At 35.9% G+C, this 26,208-nt stretch overlaps 1 protein-coding gene across 1 annotated transcript; it reads left to right on the forward strand.

The window, feature by feature from the left end:
• Window positions 1-23,997, forward strand: LOC131029872 (protein MAIN-LIKE 1-like). The gene is made up of 2 exons (XM_057960525.1): window positions 1-51; window positions 23,314-23,997. Exons 1-2 carry the CDS (start codon window positions 1-3, stop codon window positions 23,995-23,997), a joined length of 735 nt encoding a protein of 244 aa, XP_057816508.1.
• The last annotated feature ends 2,211 nt before the right edge of the window (window positions 23,998-26,208 follow it).

Below are 26,208 nucleotides of genomic sequence, written 5' to 3' on the forward strand. Positions count from 1 at the left end.
ATGACGGATTTTGAAGCTCATGTGGGTTGTGGAATGGAGTGTCATGTGGTGGTAAGAGATGTGTTGGCACAAAAGATGGAGGAACTAGAAGAAAATTTGAACGAGGAGAACACGACCCAGGATGCAGAGGCGTAGGCAAGAGGCATATAATCCCCAAATTTTTTGTTTTAAATAGTTTGAGGCCCTTTTGAATTATGACCTTGGTATAACTATTATAGTGTATATAGTTGACAGGTAGCAGGTTTGTAGCTCCTTTTCTTTTATGGGCAAAAATTTATAGGTATGAATTGTGTATGACATATTTTTCATTTGGTTGCCTTATGCATTGTATAATCTTTTTCTAGTACACCCAATCTTGCAAGATATGGGCTTAGCAAAAAATTAGTTCTAGGTAGTGGTATGCAAGGATGCAGAAATAGCAGTTGGTGGATTCTAGTAGTAGCTTCGTATGTAACTAAAACTTTTTTATTTAATATAATAGGTGTTGCCCCTAACAACTATTTAATTATAAAAAAAAAAAAGTTGTAAATAAATAATATAATATACTGTAATATATATATATAAAACAAAAAAAAAATTAAAAATATATATTCACAATTGATAATGATATATAAAATAAATTAAAAGAATAATATATTAAAAAAATAATTAAAAAATCATAGCTAGAAAAAAAATCGATTTAAAAGATTTAAAAATTACATTAGGTGGGACTTGTGTGGCAACAATTTAAAATTCCCTTTTGCTCCTGTCTCGAATTTCGTTTCTTCTTTTGCTCTGTCAATCTTAACATCCTTAAAACGGGATCCACTTTGTCTCCATGCTATGTTATGTATGTGTTTTATGTATGTTTTGGATTACGACATATCGTTTTTTCGGTTGGAATGCCGGCTCCAAGAAAAATATATACATGAGTTTGTTAAAAAGCTTAAATAAACTTCCTTGAGAAACAAACGTGACAAAGTGTTCCTTTTGATATTTGATCACCATAAAAAGGACATGCAATGTGGCTTATGAAAATATCACAGCTTTAAAAATTCTTAAAGCTTACCTCCTCTCACATACCCACATAGCTTTGACCAACTCAATTTTTCACAAAGTCATGAAACGTTAAAAGCCTTTTTGGATATGCTTGAACCATCATTAAAAAAAAATACGCTAACAAAAACACCTTACGAGATTACTCAATCAAACCCTTGAAGTAGAGGTTCAATTGATAGGTGTTGATTGATATTGTTTGGAGGGACAATTCTTGTTGGTCTTAGATGTTGATGGTAGGTTTCAATTTGATTACATTTAGTTATTTTAATTTAAATTGTTTTTGGAAGAAGTTGACAACCATAGAGCTTTTTATTTTTTTAGATAAGTTAAGATAGTCTGGGTAAGGACAAATTGTGTCTCTGATCTTATATTGTTCAACTGACATTGGCGATCTCCATTTTGGTGGGAGAGAAAGAGATAGTTGCACATCTATTAACCTATCTAGGACCAAAGACAATGAGGTTAACTCATGATATAGTTGTCGGTCAATGATGATGTGAAGGTACTACTTAGTTTTTCTACATGGTAGGAAAGATCCCAATGTCTTTTTATCCTCTTCATGCCATAAAGAAAGCAATTATTGTAGAAGGAGATGATCCTTGAGGTGCATTGGATATTGCTCTAGTACAACCAATCCTAATCAATGTTTATTGGAAAGGTTTTATTACTATTATTTATATGTGAATGATGATGGATACAAATTTTTAAGGACTGTTATAGAGTGAGTTACCCTTATTTTGTTAACTATTGAGCATATCATATAGCCCATCTAATTCATATTAACCAATTACATAGATTGAGACTATGTGTGTGATGGATTATTCTCTCCATTTTTTTTATATGGCGAGCAAGGTAGTTGGTTCACGATAGAAGTGATATGGAGGCCAAGAGGGAAATCACACATGATAAGTGAGATAAAGTCATGCTTTCACAAATTCAAGTCTACTCAAACTTAGATGCCATGTATGTAGGGTAGGACATGCTCAAGAGAGAGAGAGTGCTTATTGGGAGACCTAGTGAGCCACGCCTAAACCATCTAGCGATAAAATTTGTTACTAGTTTGACACAAGACTTGGACTCTAAACATGTAATCAATAAAGATTACTAGATCAAGATCAATGAGTTATGTGAATATGTTAAATGGATTCATGAGGTTACCTCTATGGTACATGACAAATCTTGATCAAGGTCATGATTAAGGATGAGGAATCACGATAACAACTGGATTGAGGTGGAGGAGTGATAATCTAGAGAATGTCCCTTCAAGACATTGTCACATGATTCTAATTATTATTTTTTTGGTATTTTATGTATTGTAATATTGTCATTTATATTATGAGACATGCTATGATCTATGTTGGACTATCTAGTTACATTGGATGTTTGATACTACATGTGATGTTATATTTTCGATGATGGTGCATGACATTCATTTTTTTGTTTTAAATGTGCATTAGCTTCCTTTGTATGTATGTGTGGATGTAAAATGTATCATGAATAATAATAGCATACATATTATGTAAGGTAATTAATGAGAACACCCCAATTATACAATTAAATCCTAAAAATATAAATGAGCTAAGAGACCATAATTGATTCCATAATAATTATCATGAATAATAAATGAAAAAGAAGCTTCACTAGGATATACACTAGGTAAAATCTCGTGATTTTGTTTTCATCTCATTCCTTTAATCGTCATGTCATTTCTTCAAGTTGATAGCCTACACCATGATGTTGTCTAGCCTCTTATGGTTCAATGTCCATATTGTCTCTATTATTTCTTGTTTGTTCTAGTGCCTTTGTATCCTAGTTTCCAAAGGATTGCATTTAATATATGGTTAAGGATAGATAAATTAAATAAGTTTTTTTTTATGCTAAAAATCTTAACATTGATGCAATTTAAAGGGAGGAATTTTCATGGTACATAACCATGGATGACCAAGGAAATTGTCATTGTAGACGTATAAATCTGACCATCTGACTAAATAAATATTTAATGTTTATTTAATCCATTAAAATCAATTCCTCTATTAATTAAATCATATTTAATTAATCCCCCCCGCATTCTTCTATTGATTAAATAAATTATTCAATTTATTTAATCCAATTGACCACATTCTCTATTAAATAAATCATTTTTATTTAATTTTGCCCCCCTTTCCATTTAATTAAATTTACATTTAATCAAAATCTCTCTCCCATTTAAATAAATCAATATTTATTTAAATATCCTTCCAATGCAAGTTGCAATCCACCTTTTTTAAATAAATCATTTTATTTCAAATTAAATCCAAAAATATCCTCTCACTTGCATTATCCTAACAAATCCATTTGCATGACTAATTATCTTCTAGATTCTTCTAAATCATCCCAATTAGCTTAATCCCCCGCTTAAGCATTTGCACATTCCTTACGAGAAGGCCACTTCTCAAAAATCCTCAAAGTCTTCATTAACCATTAAAGGCTTTGTGTCTTCAACAAGCTAACCTCCAAAGTCTTCATTAACCATTAATGGTTAACTCAACTTCAACCCTTGGTTAGAGACTTTCTCTCTAACTTAACCCTTCTCTAACCCATGGGTCTCTTCAAGCATTCATTGTTTTGACCATGGTTATCCATTAACCCTTGCACAAGAGTTTATCCTTTGGACAAAAGGATTATCCAATAACTCAATGCTAACCTTACCCCCTAGGGTGACCAGCATGTCTTCTCGGGCATTTAATGCCTCTTCTCTCTCCTCTCAAGCCATCTCATGTTGACAATTGTCACCATTTCATTGGTGAAAATTGTAAACATGGATTGAGTATCCTTCTATCCTAACCCTTGTTAAGACTATTCAATCTTAGCCATCCAATTGCCCATTTCTTCTATAAATAGGTCTCATTTCCTTCATTATTCATGTCCAAGTTTCATGTATCCAGATTATAGTCTACTTTTATCAAGCATTTTCTGTCTCTTTGATAATTAGCATTTTAATCATTTAGGAGCATATTAACATAGCATTTTGATCATGAATCATGTTAGCATAGCTTGTTAGTTTCTTTACCATATCATTATCTTCATCATAGCATAAACTAATCATATCTAAATAAGTTTATCATATCATATAGATCTTAAGTGCATCTTGCATGTAGATCATCATCCATCATCACTCGTTCTTGGAGTTGTCATTCCAAAAGTTAGTTGCTCAATGATCTGAGAGCAACCATTGACTTGAGGAATCCTGTGAGATAGAGAACAATGAGATACATCTTGGGAGATTAACTTGTTTTGAATCAGTTTAAGCTTATTTGGTCTTTATATTCAAAAGTTTCATTGGTATGTTAGTTTCTAGTTTCAAATTGATTGACTAATCACACTAAAATATCGCATACATTTTTGTGCTCACCATGGGGGCCGTCTCCATTTTTAAAATCATTTTTTGCATGCAAGTTGAAGACAATTTCACGCTAGAAACACATAATAGCGCATCTACAAGATCTTCTAGCACATACACAAGATCCTTTAGCACATTTGTTTAACTTTTCAGTGCATAGGAAGGATGTCATAGTGCATCACAACCCCATCTTAACGCCTGGTCTATTATGTTCTTTTAGCACACTCGAGTGCCAGTTCAGCGCAACTAATTATTAGTATAGTGCATAGAGTCTGCAAAATAGCGCTTAGGGTCCATCTTTTAGTGCATATATTTCTCTGTTTAGCGCATAACATGGAAATAAATCTGATTTGTAAAATAGAAAGGAAAAATTAGGCTTGTCAAGCCACCATATCAAACTGACTATTTGAACGGGTTTTGCAAGTTTTAACATTTGTTTTGCAGGTACTCAAGGACTTATATTAGTCTTTTTATTCTTTTTTGTTACAAATTTTCATTTTCCAAAAAGGATAAAAAGAACATCATTTTCCTTTGGAAAGCTTTAAAAAGAACATCATTTTCAATTTTGCAAAAGGTAAAAAGAACAAGCAAACAAAATTTTCTTTTTGCAAACTATATCACACTCATTTTGGTGTTACTAAAAAGAACAAAAACAAAATTCCTTTTTGGAACAAATAGGATTAAAAAGAACAAACCATTGTGATTTTGGTAACAAAGAACAAGCCACTTCAATGTTAGAGGGCTTTCAAATTGAAATCGTTGTTATCATTTTGGCGATTTATTTTGTTGACAAGGATTTATTTTCAGAGTTCAAGAATTGTTATCTTTTCACAATTTCTATCTTGGATATAATCAACACCATGTCTTTTGGAACAAATTTCCAAAGTAGCATTTATATAACATTGCGATATTTGGTTAAAAATAAAGAGTGTCTTTCATGAATCGAAGGTGATAGTTATATGCTCTCCCCTTAATTGGGTGATCAAAAATACAAACTCATCATTTTACTTGCTTTCCTTCAATTTTCGCAATTAAGATAAATCCTTTAGTAGGCCTACCCTCTCGAGAAGCCCATAAGGCAGGTGAGAGGGGAACAACCTAAGTGGGGAACGACTAACGCCAAGTATTCCAACCCACTATAATCAAATGTGGATGTGATGAAAATCATGTTCAACGGTTTTTCTCAGCGATTAGCCTTCCCCTAGTATCCTTGAGATACGTAAAGCCTTTGTTTAAAAGGTTGGGAAGCCTCCCGAGGGAGTTAATCACTGAAGACGGAACATAAGCCCTACTAAAAACCTTAGAACTAGAAGTCTCGCCGAGTCAGTTAGCCAAACATTTATAATATCATAGTGCAAGGGTGGGGAAGAATCTGTCCCCAAGACACTCACCATAAATATCCCAAGAAAATGATCTAATTGAGAAGCAATTCTCTTTGGGTCAACTTCTGGCAAAAGGCAAAAAAAAAGGGTGCACCTTAGGGTGTGACAGGGTTGTTTGAGCTAATGGAGTATCAAGTGTGGGCTATTGATATTTTAAATGACCTTTGAGATTAAGAGAGTTTGGTTGGTGTGTATTTCTTGTTCAAACTAGTGAAAACAAAAAGGGATTCAAAAAAAATCCTATTGAACAGACACTCTTTGTTTAGACTATACAAACTGTCTTTTTACTTGCTATTGTGCTTTCAAGTCATTTTTACAAGATCATCCATCAAAACAAACAAAATTTTCACAAACACAAGTCAATTTATAAAATTTTCAACTTCAGCACAGCTTAGCACATAAACAGTTCAGATTAGCGCATTGAATCATCATTGTAGCGCATACTATTTACAGGTTAGCGCTTGAGAAGTAAACATTAGCTCATCCAAATCAAACAATAGTGCATGAGTCCCAAAACAAATTTTCAAAACTTCAATTCACCAGTTAGCGCATAAACAACAAAGATTAGTGCATTGGAAGGACAACTTATTGCATTGGTAGCTCAGAGTAGCGCATTTAACTCATAATCTAGCGCATACCCTGCATGTTTTAGTGCATAGTAAGAAATTTTGTCTCAAACAGAGAGAAGATTATGATACTTTTTCAAAAAATTGACATCATTTTTAGATACCCTTTTAGCTCTTCTCTCATATCCAAAATTCATAGAATGGATTTCTTCAAGAAAAATCAGAGGATATCAACTAGTGATCTAAGTTTCAAAGTTCAACAAAAAAATCAACATCAAATACTTAGCTAGATTATCCAAGTTGGTCAAGACAATCTAGTTTCTAAATCAAGATATATCATCCTTCATCAGGAAACTTCATCAAATCTTTTGACATACTTAGTCATATCAATAGGGGAATATCAAAACCCTCTACTCGACTTAGTAAGCTTGGATGTCAAAAAAAAGTATTTTATTCTCAAAACAACCTATCCAAAATAGGAACTTTGATCACTTGTATGACCACCCCTTAAAACTTAAAGAAGAAGAATCTTCGTTAGAAAACTGATTTGAAGAGAAATAGGCCTAGTCAAGAGACAATCTTGAAGAGAAGAGAGTTTCTTTATATAAACTACAAACTTTTGCTAAAACATCGGACATTCCTATATCGATTTCAAAATTACTCACGTGGTCATGGGACTGAATTTAACAAAGAGTCCCTAAAAACTTCTGCCTTTGAACAAAGATTTGCACTATCACAACATCCCAACAAAGGAGGAAATATAAATTTGGCTTATCTACTTGAGGATCCAATCACTTATTGAAGCAAGTTTTACGCAGCTAATTCACATGCCAATTGTAACTCGAGCTCAAAAGTGTAGAGAACAAGAATTACAATCACAACTGGTCATGGGATCTAGAAGAACAAACCCTTTCTTTGATACTGGTGAAGACAAAATCACTGAGGAACTAATTCAAGCAGCCCAAGAAAACCCTGGTTTCTAGAAACTCATAGAAAAACTCATCGAATCCAACAAGCAAAAATACTTTCTCATGCTAGCAAGCAAAAGCGTTAAGATCCCTGCGGATTTTGATATGGATCAACTAGCACAACAAAATCATGAAACAAAAGAGGAGCTAAGAACATACAATATAATACCAACGACAAGGATAATAATGAGGAACCAAGAACACATCATGAAACAAGAGAATAACTAAGAACACATCACCATAATAACCAGGATGATAATGAGCCCTTGAATGCATTGACACAACAAATGCAAGACATGCAACAAGGGACAACAAAAAGATATTCCTTAGAGGATATTTTCCACTACCCCTTTGATTGACACTTGAACATGATACCATTTCCACCCAATTGTGACATTTCCAAATATTACAATTATAATGGCGCAACTGAATCCCAAGATCATGTAAGGGAAATTTGTGCCATGAGTTTGGAATTCGCACATAATGACACTTATATAGTGAGATTGTTTCCAAGAAGTCTAGGGGGACAAACTATGGAATGGCTCTCAAAACTCTCACTGGACCCAAGATCATTTGAAGGGTTATTAAACAAATTCATATCATAATACTCTTACAATATCCAACATGAGATAACCATGCTCGACCTTTGTAATACCAAACAAAAAAACAATGAACCATTCATGACATTCCTACAAAGATGGAGAAGATTGATTTCTAGATGCCCCCGCATGATACCTGAAAAGGAAAGGATGGATATCTTTATGGACAATCTTAGTAGTGAAATGTGTTATCGAATCCAATTGCAATGTCCACCTAGCTTCCAAAAGTTGATCAATAACAATACATCAAAATCGAAGAAACCTTGATTAAAAGGGGAATCTTAAAATTCTCTAAGGAAGGTACCATTTTTTCAAACAACTATAACCACAATAACAATAATACCAACAACAATGCCGATAAGTCCAAATTATGGATGAGAAACAAGAACATCGTCAATGATAGTGTAGTTGACATTTATAACATAAAACAAAAACAACCAGTATTGAACTTGTTAGGAACTACACCAATCAAAAATCCAGAAAACAACAAACCAAAGCCATCCCCTGCACCATATTGAAGCAAATTCACACCTTTGGGACAATAACTTGAATCAACATTCAAGGAACTTTTGGCAAACAAAATCATTACATTACCAAATACAAGAGATTTTGAACCACAAGTTAAACCACCATGGTGGAATGACACACATCATTGTGAGTATCATTGAAGTAAAGGTCATCGAACAAATGATCGCCTAAGATTGAATAAATTAGTTCAAGATTTACTTGACAAAGGTATTATAACAGTGGATGGACATAAAACTAATAATGATCATGAAGCATTCAAGAATCCACTTCCTAATTATGACAAAGGAGAATCATCATCCTCAAACAACAAGGGGGCTCGTATAAATCATGTATACAACAACATCATTAATCACATCGGCATATGACAATCAAATCAATGTCATTAAAATCAAGGAGAAGCAAGAGCAAGTCTCGGTAAATGTAACTACATGGACCTAATCCAAGTATATATAGAATGGAAACACTTGCAAAGTGACCACTCCTCTGAAAGAGCAATATAGCCCAGTAGATCAGTTATAGAAAACACCAGCCCACATATCAATATTAAAGCTTCTCAAGATCTCACCAGCACACAAGGATATTCTAGAGAAAGCCCTTGTTGACACTACGATTCCAAATAACTTGGATATTGATTGATTTCAAGCCACGGTGGGGCATTTAACCATGCCTCATAATCTGTCATTTTTTTAACATGATAAAATCTCTTTGAGTCATCCATATAATACTCGACTCCATATTGAAGTCCTGGTTTATAAACATCAAGTGAAACATGTACTAATTGTTGGTGTAAATAATTATTTATCTTGGATATTATTACACTATACTTAAGTTTACTTAGGAAATGCATTTCATAGTAGTTTGGGTATGAGACACTTGGGTGTTTGTGCCACATTGGGATAGTGTGTGTAGGAGAAATTCCACCTTTTATGGTGTTGATCTTGTTACTTCTTTATCATATCCACTTATTGTGGAGTGATAATTCCACCTCCAGTGGGTGATCCACCTCATGTGGAATATTATTTTGTTTCTCCTACCTACCCACACCTATTTCCTACCTACCCTTGTTTCTTATTGAGCCACATGTCATGTTTGTGTGCTCACATATCCATATAGCCTTGCCTATATAAGCAGGCTCATATTCATTATATGTAACGAACGATTGATGATCCAATTGATCAGTATTTTCATCTTGATAGAATACAGTTTATTTCTATCATACATTCTGTCTCTCTTATTTGTGTTTTCCATTGCTTCTTGATCTTGTCAAAATATCACATGGTATCAAAACTGGTCCACGTCTCACATGGTATCAGAGCCATTAGAGTGTCATTGGTTTGCTAATTGAGAGAAATTGATGCTATTTTGTATTGTGTATTTTGGAGTTTTCTATTGAAAGTTATTATTGAAGCTCGATGGGTCAAATCTAAAGTTACCATTGGATTTAGGAGGTCCAAGAAAGTCAGTTTTGCCTTTTCTTTCATCCAAATCGGACTTCGGAGGCCAAATCTAGAGGAAGTTTGACGCTGCGACGGAAATTTTCCAGAAATTATAATTTTGCAGGCAATTTTCAAATAGCAATATCTCACTCATCTGGACTCGTTTTTTCGAGCAATTTTTTTTGTTTTGGGGTAGAATTTTGTGATCTGTATAGTGGTGTAGGATTTTTCTGATTTTTGGATACAGGTTTTTTGAAAATCCTGAAATCCTGATTTTTACAACTTTAGAGGCTTCCTTTGGGCTCATATGAACTCCTTTTCAGGTGCCGTTTTTTTTTTAAGTGCATATTTTTTCATCTACTTTCATAATTTGCCATCTGTTTGCAATGATTTTAATTAGAAACTGTACCTTTTGTATTTGGCCATTTTTGGCATATTTGGTACTTGCATTTTGCTTGGATCTTAGTTTAGATCATTAGCAGTATTTGTTGAAGTCTCTTAGATCTCATTTTGAGAAGTTGTAAATTGAAATCAGAAGTCCACTTTGCCTTGTTTTGCAAGTGGTCCATTGTATACACACTAAGTATAAAGTTCCAAAATCACCATTTTGGAGGGATTTCTTGATTGAGTATTTGGGGGGGGTGTCTTGTGTGATTGTGCCTCTCTCTATCTTGTGTTTTTTCATTTTGGTGCTATGGGTTCTCCTAAATTTCCACTTTTAACTCCTCATAATTATGCATCATGGAAAATTAAGGCATGGAGTAAACTAATAGAAAAAGGACTCATTCATTATGTAAATGAAACTATTACAGCACCACCTGATCCTAAGTCTAATCCTAATGCTCAAATTGAATGGCTTACTAAGAATGCTATGGCACTTGGAACTCTTAGAAAGTATGTATCAGATGACCTCATTTTTCACATTGATAAGTGTACAACAATTAAAGAGGCTTGAGATATTTTTAAGAAATTGTATGGTCAACTTGATGAGATTAAGGGCTACAAGCTTGATAGTGAACTCACAACTTTGGATCCCAGGGATTTTGATACAATCCAAGATTATGTCACAAAAGCAACTGAGCTAAGAGCAAAGCTAAAGGATTGTGGAATTGACAAAAAGGATGCTCAATTGGTTTATAACTTGTTGGACAAGCTTCCTTCAGAGTATGCAACTTTTGTATCTAGCTTTCACACCCATAGGTTAGCTCAAGGTTCCTCATACACTTCTCCCTCATTTGATTCATTCACGGAGATGTTGATACTTGAGCAATCTAAGTTGACCACGATGGGGATTCTCAAATCTTCAAAGTCACAAGCTTTGGTGGCTAACAAAGGGAATCAAAGTAATCAAGGACAAGGCAAGAATCAAAAGCAACCTAATTCTAAACCACAACAAGATGGAGCACAATCTTCCTCTCCACAATAAGGTGATTCACCATTCTCACCTAAGAGGAAATCATATAAGGACAATCTTTTTTGTGGATATTGCAAGAAGTCAGGACATGATGAACATCATTGTTATAAGAAGGATATTGATGAGTTGAAGAATCTTCTTGAGAAGAATAGAATCAACCTACCTTCTAGAATGTCTACATCGGCTTCTTCTTCCAAGGATAAAGGAAAGAATCACTCTTTTGGGATAGATAAAGGAAAGGGACAAGCTCTTTGTGCTACTACAAGTCATGATTCAGGGAGATGGCTTCTAGATTCAAGGGCTTCTCATCATATGGAATCTTTGCAATCTATGTTTTCTACATTTGAGCCTTGCCACATGCCACAGATTTTGATGGGCAATCATACATACATGGATGTGATTGGGAAAGGATCTATTGCCATTGGGGATAACTCCTTCAATGATGTGTTGTCTTCTTTCCATCTATCAAATCACAGATGGGGCAACTAGGAAAATTGTGGAGTTCACACCTGATTCAGTTATCATTAGAGACTTGGAGAGTGGAGCTATCATTGCGACTGGGGTGGTTGATCATGCATCTCGGTTGTACTCTTTTTCAAATTTTGGTCCTATTAATAAGGTTGGTTCTTCCTATGTTGATGATTCAAATTTTGAGGAGAACTTTGGGAATTTGAACTTGGGGATTCTCACATTTGACCCCATTCTTGAGCCTTTCATTTCATCTCCTTCTATTGATATCACACCACCTATTGCACCTGATGATGCAGCTAGTGTGACAATTTTGCCTCCTTATGATTTAGTCCAGCAGGATATTTCATGTCTTCCAACTTCAGTTGATTGGGATGCCTACTTGACAGACATTGCAGGTTTGTTTGTGGAGTCCTACATTGTAGATTTGGGAGACACCATTGATGATATTCATCTTCTTTTTGATGAAGATGATCCTTCTTTGATTGTTGCAAGGGATCACTTTAACCCTCTTGTGCATTCTCTACATGATCAATCTTTAGAGGTTGACATGATTGTGGATACTTTTGTACAACACTTGGAGGAGGTCTCTTTATCTTTTGGCAAGACATATGAGTCTTTGGATATTGTTCTACATTCATCTCCACTAGATCTTGGAGTGCCTTTTTCAGTAGTGTGGCATAGTTTACCACCTTTGGAGGGGGTACCTTTCAGCATCGACATGGGGACACTTGAGCAGTTTTCAGAGATTCCTTTCATCACGAGTATTTTTTCTGCATCTTCCTTTCATTGTTGGGGAGACTTTATGGATACAACTTTGGTTTTGTTTCTTCTTAAGGGGAGGAACGTGGTTCGACATTCATGGAGCAGTTTCTTCATTCATCTTCGAGCTTCTATCATTGGTGTAGATTCCAGATTGAGGGGGGGCTTCCTAGTCTCTCTTCTTCTTCTCTCATATGGGGGGGACTTTTTCCTCACATGGGGTTTTGTTCTTAACATACTTCTATGAAAGTTCTTTGTATCTAGTTTTCATCTCTCTTTTGGGGGAAGGTTTTTTCCCATTGGGTTTTTCTATCTTTCCCCGCTTTGTGAGAGATTTCTTTGCATTGGTTTTCATGCATTCGCATTTGTATATGGGTACCTAACATGGCCTCGTAGCCGAGACCCATCTTGCATTTCTTAGTTGCATTGTAGACTTAAGTGCATTCCCCTAAGTTGCACTTAAGGGGGGGTGTTGGTGTAAATAATTATTCATCTTGGATATTATTACACTATACTTAAGTTTACTTAGGAAATGCATTTCATAGTAGTTTGGGTATGAGACACTTGGGTGTTTGTGCCACATTGGGATAGTGTGTGTAGGAGAAATTCCACCTTTTATGGTGTTGATCTTGTTACTTCTTTATCACATCCACTTATTGTGGAGTGATAATTCTACCTCCAGTGGGTGATCCACCTCATGTGGAATATTATATTGTTTCTCCTACCTACCAACACCGATTTCCTACCTACCCTTATTTCTTATTGAGCCACATGTCATGTTTGTGTGCTCACATATCCATATAGCCTTGCCTATATAAGTAGGCTCATATTCATTGTATGTAACGAACGATTGATGATTCAGTTGATTAGTATTTTTATCTTGATAGAATATAGTTTATTTCTATCATATATTTTGTCTCTCTTATTTGTGCTTTCCATTGCCTCTTGATCTTGGCAAAATCTCACATGGTATCAGAGCTGGTCCACATCTCACACTAATAAATGGAGGAGTCAACCAAAATATTTTTACTCTGAAACTTATCCATGCATTGGGTTTCACAAAAATAGCCATTGATCCTAGGAAAAAGATAACAATAAAAGCATACGATGACGAATAAAGATCATCAAAAGGACCAGTTCAAAGGGACACTCTTTGTCAAGTCTTGTACATAGACTTGTCTTACAACATACTCTTGGGTCATCCTTGGATCCATGAAATGCAGGTAGTACCATCTACATACCACCAGTACCTAAAATTATTGTATGATGGACAAGTGATTTCCATCTCAGCAGACACTGATCCTTTTCAGTGTTGCAGTAATCTCAAAGCAACTTAGAATGTCCTTGTACCACATAATAGGGAAGCTCTCGCTTCCACATCATCAAACAATAAAGACCAACGCAAACCTCTATCCACAGATTTTATGAAAAATTTGAAGTTAAAGGACAAAGGCATGGGAGAATACTCTTTTGAACCATCCTTATGTCTATCACAATTGTCAATTTCACCAAGGTCTCATGGACAACCATCAACATCCAAGTAAAAATCTTCACATCCCATTAAACTCTTTGATGGTATGTTTATTCAAGCGGGAACACTAGCAGATGAAACAGAAGACAAGGATGTCTTGAACTGGTTATACAAGGACGACAAGGACACATGAGCAACAATGTTAAGTATCACAATTCCAACAGAGAAATATGGCAATGGATTCAGGATCATGCAAAAGATCGGATATATAGGAAAAGGTCCTATTGGCAAAAGAAAAGAAGGTATTCTGGAATCCATACATCTTCCTACTCAAAGTGCTAAAGATAAATTAGGGATAGGCTTTGGTTAGGATATTCCAGTCTACAGGCAACTGTATCGACAACAAGAATCTGTACGACAACAATAACAAAAACAAGAAATTGCACAACAACCAGAAGCAAAAAAACCAATCCAAAAGCGGAAAGAGGAGGAATGTGCACAACAAAAAGCATTTGCCATTCGAAAAGTAGAAGCGACTCAAAATTTCTATGAGCAATTCTATAAACTACAAGATAAGTTTGACACAGACTCAAATGAGTGGGAATGGGATACTCGCTCTTATTTAACCGAAGACATTGATATAGATGTAGTTCATACCTATATGCCCTTACTTTGTGAAGGAGAAGGCTCAAGATCTTGATTATTTGAATTTGGACCACAACATATCTATGATGCTAGTGAGAATGAGCAGATCCAATACGAAATGGGCAATCCCGAGGAGAATGCCATCATAGGCCTTGATCTTATTGATAACTTTGACAATGTCTCTATCATGACCCTTACAAAAATAGACCTTAATCCACCTAACAATTCCTTACCCCTCGTATATCCTAAACTCATAGACTGGGAACAACCTAAACAACTCAATATACCTATCTTCGCAGATGATGACACTGTTGTCCATTACCTCTATTCAGTAAACCCCGAAACATGCTCAACCAGCAAAAATCATAACGATATCTTCAACCAAGGGAGTGCCAAGTCTTTCAGTCACAAAACAAATAAAACACAAAAATGATCTGATGGTGAAAACCATCTAATGGCAATATTAGATCACAAAAAAAGTAAATAAAAAGGACGTATCCAATGGTGAAAACCTCTTTGAGGCATTGACAGATGAAAGACTTGACACTCTTCCTGAGAACTCTTAGGAGAGATCACCAATATTGATTGAGCCAATGCAATCAGTAAATATGGACACAACAGAAATAGCAAAGACTTTGCATTTGGTTGCATCCTTAACAAATCAAGAGAAACCAAGTTTCAAAAAGTTTTTCAAAGAAAAGCAAATCAACTTTGCTTGGTCGTATGCATATATGCCGGGAGTAGATCCAGATTTAATCATGCACCATTTATCCATAGCTTAGGAGCTAAGCCTGTCAAACAGAAGTTGAGAAAAATGAATCCACATTTGGCACTGCTATTTAAAGCAGAATTAAAGAAACTATTACATGTTGGTTTTATTTGACCAATTGACTATGCAGAATGGATCTCTAACATAGTACCTATTTCAAAACCTGACAAAAGTATCAGGATATGCATCGACTTCAGAGATATGAACAAGGATTGCCCTAAGGATGATTTTCCTTTACCCAGCATTGACACAATCATAGATTTAATAGTAGGACATGTCATGTTATCACTTATGGGCAGTTTATCGGGCCATAATCGAATCAAAATAGCTCCAGAAGACCAAGATAAAATGACATTTACATGTCCATGGGGTACCCACTGCTGGAATGTCATGCCTTTTGGCTTAGAGAATGCAGGAGCGACCTATCAACGAGCAATGACCACAATCTCTCATGATATGATGCACACATTCATGGAAGACTATGTAGATGACCTATTAGCCAAATCATTTACGAGAGAAGAACATCTGGAGATTCTTGACAAAATCTTTCAAAGGCTAGAACAATTCAATGTGCAGCTAAACCCAAAAAAATGTGTGTTTGGTGTAACATTCGGAAAACTATTGGTATACATAGTATCAGAAAAGGGCATTGAGGTAGATCCTGCAAAAGTACAAGCAATCATGGAGATGCCACCTCCTCAAAATATCAGTCAGTAAAGATCTTTGTAGGGACGACTATGATCCATCAGAAGATTCATTGCTCAATTAGCCAACAAGTGCCTCCCTTTCACTCACCTACTCCACAAGAATGTTCCTTTCAGATGGGTGGACAGATGTGCAAAATCATTCCACCAATTAAAGCAACACCTGATGAATCCACCCATATTGGTGCCACCACTAGCAGACAAACCTCTACTTATCTACATATCAGCCACACAGGTATCTCTAAGAGCTTTGTTAGCACAAGAAGATTCAATACGCAAAGAAAGAGTGATCTACTACATCAACAGAACATTGAATGGCTATGAGCTCAACTATACCTTCATTGAAAAATCTTGTTTAGCTGTGGTGTTTGCTTCCCATAAGTTTTGACACTCTATGCTTGCTCACACAATCAAGCTAAAAGAAAAAATAGACCCATTAAAGTATCTACTCAGTAAAGCTTCTTTAACAAGAAGACTAGCTAAATGGGTGATGATTTTGAGCGAGTTTGACATTCAGTATATAGAGAGAAGAGAAATCAAAGGTCAATCTATAGCAGATTAGTTGGCAGAAGCACCATTACAAGATAATCATTTGATGCATGTTGAATTTCCCGATGCAGATGTCTTGACCATCACAACACAACCATGGATTTTGTACTTTGATGGATCATACACACAACATGGATCATGTGTCGGCATCCTATTCGTCACTCCACAAGGACACACCATCCCAAGATCTTACAGGTTAATGTTCCCTTGCAAAAACAACATAGCTAAGTATGAATCCCTAGTCATAGGAATCAAAGTGGTAGTAGAAATGAAGATCGCATAATTACAAGTCTTTGGCAACTCTCAATTAGTCATCAATCAGGTAAATGATGACTATCAAACAAAGGATGACAAGTTGATTCCATACAAAAGAATGGTGGACGACTTCAAGAAATACTTTATGGATATCAAATTTGAACAGATCCCCAAGCTTGATAACAAAGTTGCAGATGCCATGGCAACCATTGCCTCACTCCTACAAATACCAGAAAAATAGAGTCGTTGTGAGTTCCTAGTAAAGCAATTGTTTTTCCCTGCTCACGACAATCTTGAATCCCAGGTCATATGCCACCTAGTCGGTTCTTACTCACCACTCTATGGAAATATCTATGCCTACCTAAAAGATAATACCCTTCCACCAGATCTATCTAAAAACTAGAAACACAACTTTATATGTTAAGCAACTCGTTATACCCTAACTATTGATACACTTTATAGATGAGGTCTTGATGGTACTCTCCTTCCGTGTCTTGATTGTAACGAATCTGAAACCACCTTACAAAAACTACATGAAGGTATTTATGGAACACATTCAAGTGGTCCTACTCTAGCCAAGAAACTTCGAAGGATGGGGTATTATTGGCTAACCATGGAAAAAGAATCCTACACATTTATCAAAAAATGTTTGATATGTCAAATCCATGACAATCTTATACATGCACCGACACAACAAGAGTTGCAACCATTCACTACATCATGGCCTTTTTGTCAGTGAAGACTTGACCTCGTTAGTAAGGTCCATCCCTCCTCATCTAATGGACACAAGTTCATACTCACATCCACTGAGTATTTTACAAAATGGGTTTAAGTTGTTCCCTTGACTACTGTTGTCGACAAACAAATATCTTCCTTCATCCTGATTTATCTTATTTGTCAGTATGGCATCCCCAGTTCCATTATCACTGATAATGATAGACCCTTAAAAAATCAAGATGTGCAGGAACTTTGCGACAGATTCTATATCCAGCATCGCTTCTCCACACCTTATTATCCTCAGGGGAATGGCCAAGCAGAGGCTTCAAACAAAATTATTCTGAAAATCCTAAAGAAAACAATGAACGATGCTAGTCGTGATTAGCATATTCAGTTGAATCCCACCTTATGGGCATACCAAACTAGCATCCACACACCAAAAAGAGTCACACCATACTCACTTGTATATGGATCATAGACCATTTCACCCATTGAGGTCGAAATTCCATCACTCAGAGTGTCACTGAAAGGACTCATTCCAGATGAGGAGTAGAGAGTAAACCGACTGCAAGAATTAGAGTTGTTGGATGAGTGTTGTCAACATGCTTTTGATCACCTCAAAGCATACCAGCAACGCATGTGTAGGAGCTACAACCATAGGGTAAAACCAAGGGCATTTCAAATTAGTGATTTGTATTTAAGGAAAATCCCCGCAATCAACAGGATCGAGAAAAGAAAGGCAAGTTTGAACCAAACTGGTTGGGTCCTTTCATCATCATATCGGCCTCTAGATAAGGGGCATATCAGTTATCTACATCAAAAGGAGACTTGTTTGATGAACCTATCAACCGCATTCATCTCAAGAAATTTTACACCTAAGTCATCTAATGCATGAAAAAGCAACAAAACAAATAAAAAACAAGAAGAGAAAAATCAAGAAAATTACAAAAAATAAATTATAAAAAAAAGGGCAATAAAAGCAAGAAGTGAAAACCTGGCAACAATGACTATTTTTAATAGATTGCATTTTCTATCTATCAGTACATATATCATACCCTTTTGCATCCATTTCATCTAGGCCATCAGTCGACATAGCTCTTTAATGCAGTTCAATCTTGGACACACTTAGCGTAGTCACTGTCCTTCATTGTCTATAATATTTTACCTATATAATATATCACCATGGCTTGGTAATCAGTGTATATATCTATATCAACAGTTGTGTCCAGGGTTGGGGGCAAAATTTTGACCTCATCGGGGGTAATTCACCTTTTGAGTTTAAAACAAGCAACAACCGCATGAACACAGATATATCTCACAAACAAAGGTCATGAAAATCAATGATGAACATCAAAACATTTGATGCCAAATGCAACACAATATGGAACATTTGAAAAAAACATTTCAAACCAGTGATGAGACTCAACTTCCGGATCGGTACAGAATGAAACACGATGGATGATCTATTCTGAATCATGGTTTGATTACTTTAGCATGAGATTTGACTATTTGTATCTTGATTTTTGGATTGTCAGATCTCTGAAGCAACTCAAGGATGTCTTCAACTAGAGAATCAAGGAACGAGTTTGATATTTTCTTTGTTTTCTATCTCTAAGTCGATCATTAGTACTATGGAAATTTGTCCCAAGACATAATTGGAAACATATCATTGAAGACATTTCACATTTTGAATATGCTCAATGATTGAATCTTGTTTGTTTTACACAAACAACACTCAGGTCATCTTGGTTTAATTATACCTCGACGCTTGTGTCATTTTGCAATATCAAAATCCATATAATTTGTACTCAGGTCATCTTGGTTCAATTATACCATTGATGTTTGTATTGACTTCCAACATTTCAAAAGCTCAATGATGACAAAAGGAGCACAAACTATTGGCTAACAAAATGACAACATTGTATAATTAGATTGCATAAAAAGATTTCATATTAATAACATTCATATATAGTTACATTTATTTCTCATTATCATCATAATATCATTTCATTTAGCAACATAACACACATCAATTTTGCATTTAAAGTAACATATCATTATCATTATCATCCTCATCATTAGAATACAAACAATTGTATATCATTATTAGAGGCATTTACCAAGATTCATCATTTACATTTATTTTGCATTTCGACAACATCACATAAGTGCATTTCCCATGTAATCACCACTGCATCGCAACACATAACACATCATCATATAGGGGTATATCACCTTCAAAACATATAGATCACATCACCATAAAAATACTTATAAAAAAGAAAGCACACACCACATTAACACCATCTGCAACCATAAACATAGAATCATTTATAAAATCATCATCTTCATATATCAACATATACATCAAATCATGCAGACCATGTAACATCATCATGAAATCATCCACAACATCATATACAGGAGTCATCACATATAAACATTTGTAAGCAAATAAATAGAAATCATAATCATCCATAATCATCATCATCTAAAAATGCATCATCATGTATAACCATCACATATGGAACCAAGGAAAATCTCTACGCATCTCATATAAATCTCAAATCAAGGTCAAGTATACAAATGATATCATGTTTGTATATAGGATACATGAAAAAAAAAGATCTATATCATAAATAGTACAATCAGGCATGACTGCCTCCAAATGCAGAAGGTCTCGCAGCACCTGTGTCACCACCAAATGTTCCTTCCCCAGGATCTTTGCCAGGTGGGTCTTGTCATAATGGCCATGTCACACCCCTGCTGTCAGTCCTGGTATGACTAGGTCCTAATCTAGTAGCGACCACAGCTACGTAGCTAGGTGATCTCTTCTCTCGAGGGACCAAATCCTCATATAATTGACTATAGTACTTGACATATTTGGCTGAATATTGGATCTCTCTCAAAGTGTCTCTGAGCGGGGCTCCTACTGTTTCTTTGTCTAAACGGTCGACCAAAGCCTCCACTCGACCCTGCCACTCTAGTGTGGTATCCCTCTTTATCTGCAACTGGGCAATTTGTCTCTGTTGTGCTGCAATTTGGCTCTGCTCCTGTGCCACATGTGCCTGTAACCGCTGGACAAAGACCTTTAATGCCTTGATCTATGCATAATGCTGCTACAAGGGCACTCAAATCTAACTAGGTGCCAGAGAAGAGGTACCTGCTACCCCTATACGTATAACTGGTGGAGGGAGGATCTTTGATCTCCTCCTCTGTACTGCTCTCTCTGTCTCTTGTGTGTGTGAAAAGTGGACTTGTATCTCTATTTGAATACACAACACTTCAATTAAGACATTAGATGCATGGCTAGTAAATCAATAATCAATGAATAATAAAAGCATTACAAAGTGACATATTGCCTTCTAGTAGATGTGAGTTTTAGTCTTGCTCTCATATTTCTTTATGCAACACCAGTGACTAAACGACACCTAAATGAAGGATTTAATCTATATGAGCACAAAATTGAGCTAAATGGATGCAAGATTAAGCTAGATGAGTGAATATTGAGCTAGATGAATTAAAGCAATCATGATTAAACTAATATGCAATAAACTAAGATGTAATATTCTCAATGCACAAAATCTCAATGATCCTAGAGCAAAAACACCATAATAACAATAAATCTCCAGGGTAGTCTTGAACAAGAGATGAGAGCCTAAATTTATAGAAAATCCAGAGAGAGACCAATGGTCGAGCTTGATTAACGATGAGCGGTAGAGATTCTTTAAGAGGAAGCACAATCCAGGTGAATTGATGTGATTGGCTGCTTTTCTCAGCTTTAAAGGAAATTGAACTAAATTTAAGATAAAATCATAAAAAACTGATTTATTTCATATTTTTATTCAATTTTGATATTTAATTGATTTAATTGCTTTTCTGAGATTTTTCAATTTAATTCCTTTTTTTCAAATTTAATTCTTTTTTGCAAATTAATTCCTTTTTAATGATTTAATGGCAAATTGATTTATTAATTAAATATGATAGGATATTTAATTAAATAAATAGGATAATTGATTAAAATGATTTACTTGGAATGATTAATTAATTAAATAAATATTTAATTAATATAGAATAATTTATTTGCCATGTGACATTGATGATTTAAAAATTAATTAATTAGGTGCTCATGATTGATTTAATTACCTTTGGTTAGGACCTTGGTGATGTAGCCAAGATTAGGGGCCCATGGTTTAGGTGACCATTTTTAGGGTATTACATTTGCTCCTCTTTGAATCGATGTGCGAGCAACGCATCAATTCAAAGAATAGTTGATGTCGAAAAGATATCAGTTTTGAACTTGATGAATCACAAACCGATGAAGAGCGAGATGTTCAGCTTGATTTGAAGCGATGAAGTTGAACAGATTAGAGTGATGTCGATCCTGAACTTGATTGAACTTAGGACCAGTGAAGAACGAGATATCATTCTTGAACTTGATGGATCAAGAAACGAGCACCAATCTAGAACTTGATTGAACTAGAATTGGTTGAGCGAAGAGATAAAACCAATTCCGAACTTGATTGAACAAGAACCAATTAGTGAAATAGAATGTCCAGCTTGATTTGATGCGATGAAACTGAACACCGATTTGAAGATTGATTCAGATGAGGACAAATTTGATATGCCCCTAGAGATTGACTAAAGTTCGATTAATCTTTGAATGAAAAGATTTTATGCTCATCTTTAGATGAAGATTTGAAAAAATTCTTGACTTTTGATGATGTAATCAGTGATAATGTTGACGTAATAAGTATGCCCCCTCAGGAGCGAAATCGAAAGATAGCGAGATCATAGTGATTTTAGGCAATTTATATTTAATAAAATGATATATCGATGATAATCTGAGCACGACGAGTGATTGGAGAATTAATTTGAGATCATAATTGATTCAGAAAAGATTTGAGTGCAAAGTGATGCGAAGATGAAAGTGTCAAGTGGTCAATGTTGCAAAAATTTGACTAGAAAATTGATGTTAGATTTCAATTTCGATCCCGAAATTGGACTCGGGATGGCTAATCTAGCTAAGAGTACAAATTTTGTGTCAATCAGAGCAAGTTTGAAAATTAGGGTTTCTCTTATATAAGGGGTTGAAAGGGTCATTTTCAATTCATTTTTACCTCTCAAAGTTCAAAATTTCAAAAACCTTCCCTAGAGAAAAATGGTAATTCCTGTTCTAGATCACCGATTAGAGCGCCAAAGATGACATAATCAACCTCAAAACTACCCAACAGTGTTAAGTGATCGATCTTAAGCCTATTCAACTTCTCATTTTGTGAATTTTTGTTGAATTTTTCATGCAAAGTTTCATTTTAGTTCGTCCCTAGTCGTTTTATCATAATATTTTCTTGTATGAAGCCATTAGTTTTGTCGTATGGTGTATACTCTTGAATCGTACAAGTGTGTTCTTCAGTAACCATTTTATCGTCTTGTGTGGAATAGAAAGTCATATAGGATACTTTACTCATACAACTCGTAATATTTACTTGTACGAGTTGTTGCTTTTTTGTACTTACTCATATGGAAAACATTGTATGCTTTTAATGATCGCAAAACATCAAATTTTGAATTTCATTCTTCTAAATTTGGATTCATTAGCATTTTTGACACATTCTTAGCTCAACTTTGATCGTAGAATGATGATTTTGTGTTCAATTTTGTAGGTTCAATTGCCAGATATTCAATTCAGATGTACATATCCACCCATTATGAGATTAGTGCGAGATTTATCAGATGCACAGAGAGATCACATCGGTTCGTGTGGATTTGGATACTTGTTGCAGATGACTGATATCCATGTGAATCATGGATTGTTGACTGTGTTAGTTGAGCAATTTCATAGCGAGCATAACACCTTCCACCTGTCGACTGGGGAGATGACTATCACTCTTGAGGATGTTTACAATATTATGAGGATACCATTTGTTGGAGATAAGGTTGATTATGATGCGACTCCACGACAAGGCATTGAGGCACTGAGACGCATATTTCAGGATGGCACTATCTTGAATCGAGATATCACTTGGGATGATCTATTGAGCAGGTATGGAGCACAATTCCCTTTGGCGTGCGTTTTGGCTAGCATTATTGGTTGCTTCGTGATGTCTGATAGGGGACAACAGGGGTTCTTATGTGGATGGGGTAGGATGCTGGAGAGATTGCTTATTCATCCAGTCAGATTAGGTTGGGGTTCAGGCTTACTCGTGAATATATACCATGAGATGCATGGGATCACCTATAGAGGGGCGAAGAGTATGGCGACAAGCGTTCTAGTTTTGTATATTTGGGTCTGGGAGCACATCCTAGTTTGCAGACCGATTGTGGATGATTCACGACAGGATGGCTAGCCTATTGTATATAGATATTATGGTTATATCACACAACCCGACCTGGGCAAGATTAATTATTAGAGGAGATAGTTAGATGGCCTGATAGAAGTAGTATGGAGACCATACAGGGGTCTAGAGCTGTGGGATGACTAGAGGAGGTAGCATAGAGATATGTTTATGATGCGGCCACTTTTGGGTAGATCTTCAGTTATTATTGAGCGTTTTGTAGTTAGTAGGGTTTTGAGGCAGTATGGGAGGCCATAGAGTATCTCCCAGGAGTTTACAACATATACTAGGTTTGCAGATGAGGAGAGACAAGGATGGGGGCCTAGACTGTCATATGCCTTGACCATGCGGGAGTTAGTGGGTTTACAGCTACAGAGATGGGAGTACCTTGAGGATGTTGCAGATGCGGGGGTATTGCCCCAATATAGAGATTGGTTTCAAAGACATCCCTTTCCTCAATTCACAGATCCTGGAGAGCATGCTCCTCATATAGATGAGGGTGACGATGCGCTAGCTCAAGCTCAGAGAGAGGCGACACCTAGGAGGGTTGGAGGAGATCTAGGTGTGAGTAGCAGCAAAGCACCAGTAGCAGGGTGACAACGACAGAGGAGAGAGGGAGGATCATTAGGAGCAGTTGGTGGAGATGCAGACGAGGACAGGGGAGGAGAGGTCATAGTAGATGTTGGATGGGTGAGGCAGCGGACCTTGGTGATGAGGATGCTCCTAGACAGGTACGACAAAGGAGAGAGGAGCAGGGTGGTGGAGGTGAGGAGGGAGGAGTAGGAGGTCAGACACCTACGAATATCATTCGTACCTTGAGGGGTAAAGTGCGGGGCTTGCAGACGTAGATGACAGTGATGCAGGCACAGATTGCAGAGCGTGAGCGATAACTGCAAAGTCTGAGGACAGAGCAAGACCAGGAGATGCAAAGAGTGAGAGTAAAGTGAGACCATGAGATTCAGAGATTGAGAGCAGAGCTAGCTGACTCTCAACGTGAGGTCCTTCACCAGTCTAGTCGAGCAACATATTATGTAGCAGCTTATAGTGCAGTAGTGCTGACAGATAGACAGGTTGTACCATATTCCCAGTACATGGCTCGATCAGAGGGAGCTAGGACACCCAGATAGGATGATGCCCCTGTTGAGTAGCCACCACCTCCTCCTCCAAGCGATGAGGGAGAGGCGGAGAGTTATATTTTTAGATATTTCCCAGACTTTGTACCCCATTTTTGTAGTTTATATGATTCTTGCCCCGATTGACAGTATTTATGACAATTTGATATCATTTGTACCCTTTGACACTGATGATATATATATATATATATATATATATATATATATATATATATATATATATATATATATATATATATATATATATATGAGTTCAGGATTTGAGCTTGTTCGTACTTGTGTTATTGATATGAGATGATTTATGAGATGTCTTTCTATATGTTGTTGTTTTGTATGAATCCATTTATTTTCAGTATGTATGTATGTATGTATGTAATGCAGATGAATATGAATGTTTTTATTTCTTTTTTATATGCAAATAAATGATTGGATGAATGAAAATGATGATCTAATAATGTAAATGTTTGTTTTTTTTGTTATTTTTCATGCAATAGTATGAATGCAAATGAATTCGTAATGGGCTTATGGATCTATATGATATGCTCATGTATGCAAACAAGGACTGTGTCACTGGATTTTAATTTGCTTTTTATCATCATTGAGCGAAAATATAGGAATAAACACAAGCACCAAGGCACAAAGAGACAGGATGACCTGAATACCACATCCATTTTAATATAGCAAGTGAACATAAGCATCAATGCATAAAGAGCCAGGATGACCTGAATGTGGCTTGCGTTCAAACACACCAGACAAATTCCTTGTCATATGTAATATTGATTATCTTGTCCTCAATGACCCTTGTATCGTTCATATCCTAGGACAAATTAAGCATGTATCTAGATTGCATGATAAAGAAATTTACTCAAAACAAACAAGGAAATGATTCCAACCTCCCTGTAGCATACAAATAAATGGAGTCAAGGTATGTGTGGTGATTTCACCTTGATGTGAACGCACTTATCACAGACACCCAACTTACGAGATGTTTCCAGATCATCGAAATCACTCCTACAAGCAGGAAACAAAGAAAAGTATTATGACTCCAGTCCTTGCTCCTCTTAGTCAAAACCAATTGAAAAGACAACAC

The sequence above is a fragment of the Cryptomeria japonica genome, chromosome 3, assembly GCF_030272615.1.
Source record: "Cryptomeria japonica chromosome 3, Sugi_1.0, whole genome shotgun sequence".
Taxonomy (NCBI): domain Eukaryota; kingdom Viridiplantae; phylum Streptophyta; class Pinopsida; order Cupressales; family Cupressaceae; genus Cryptomeria; species Cryptomeria japonica.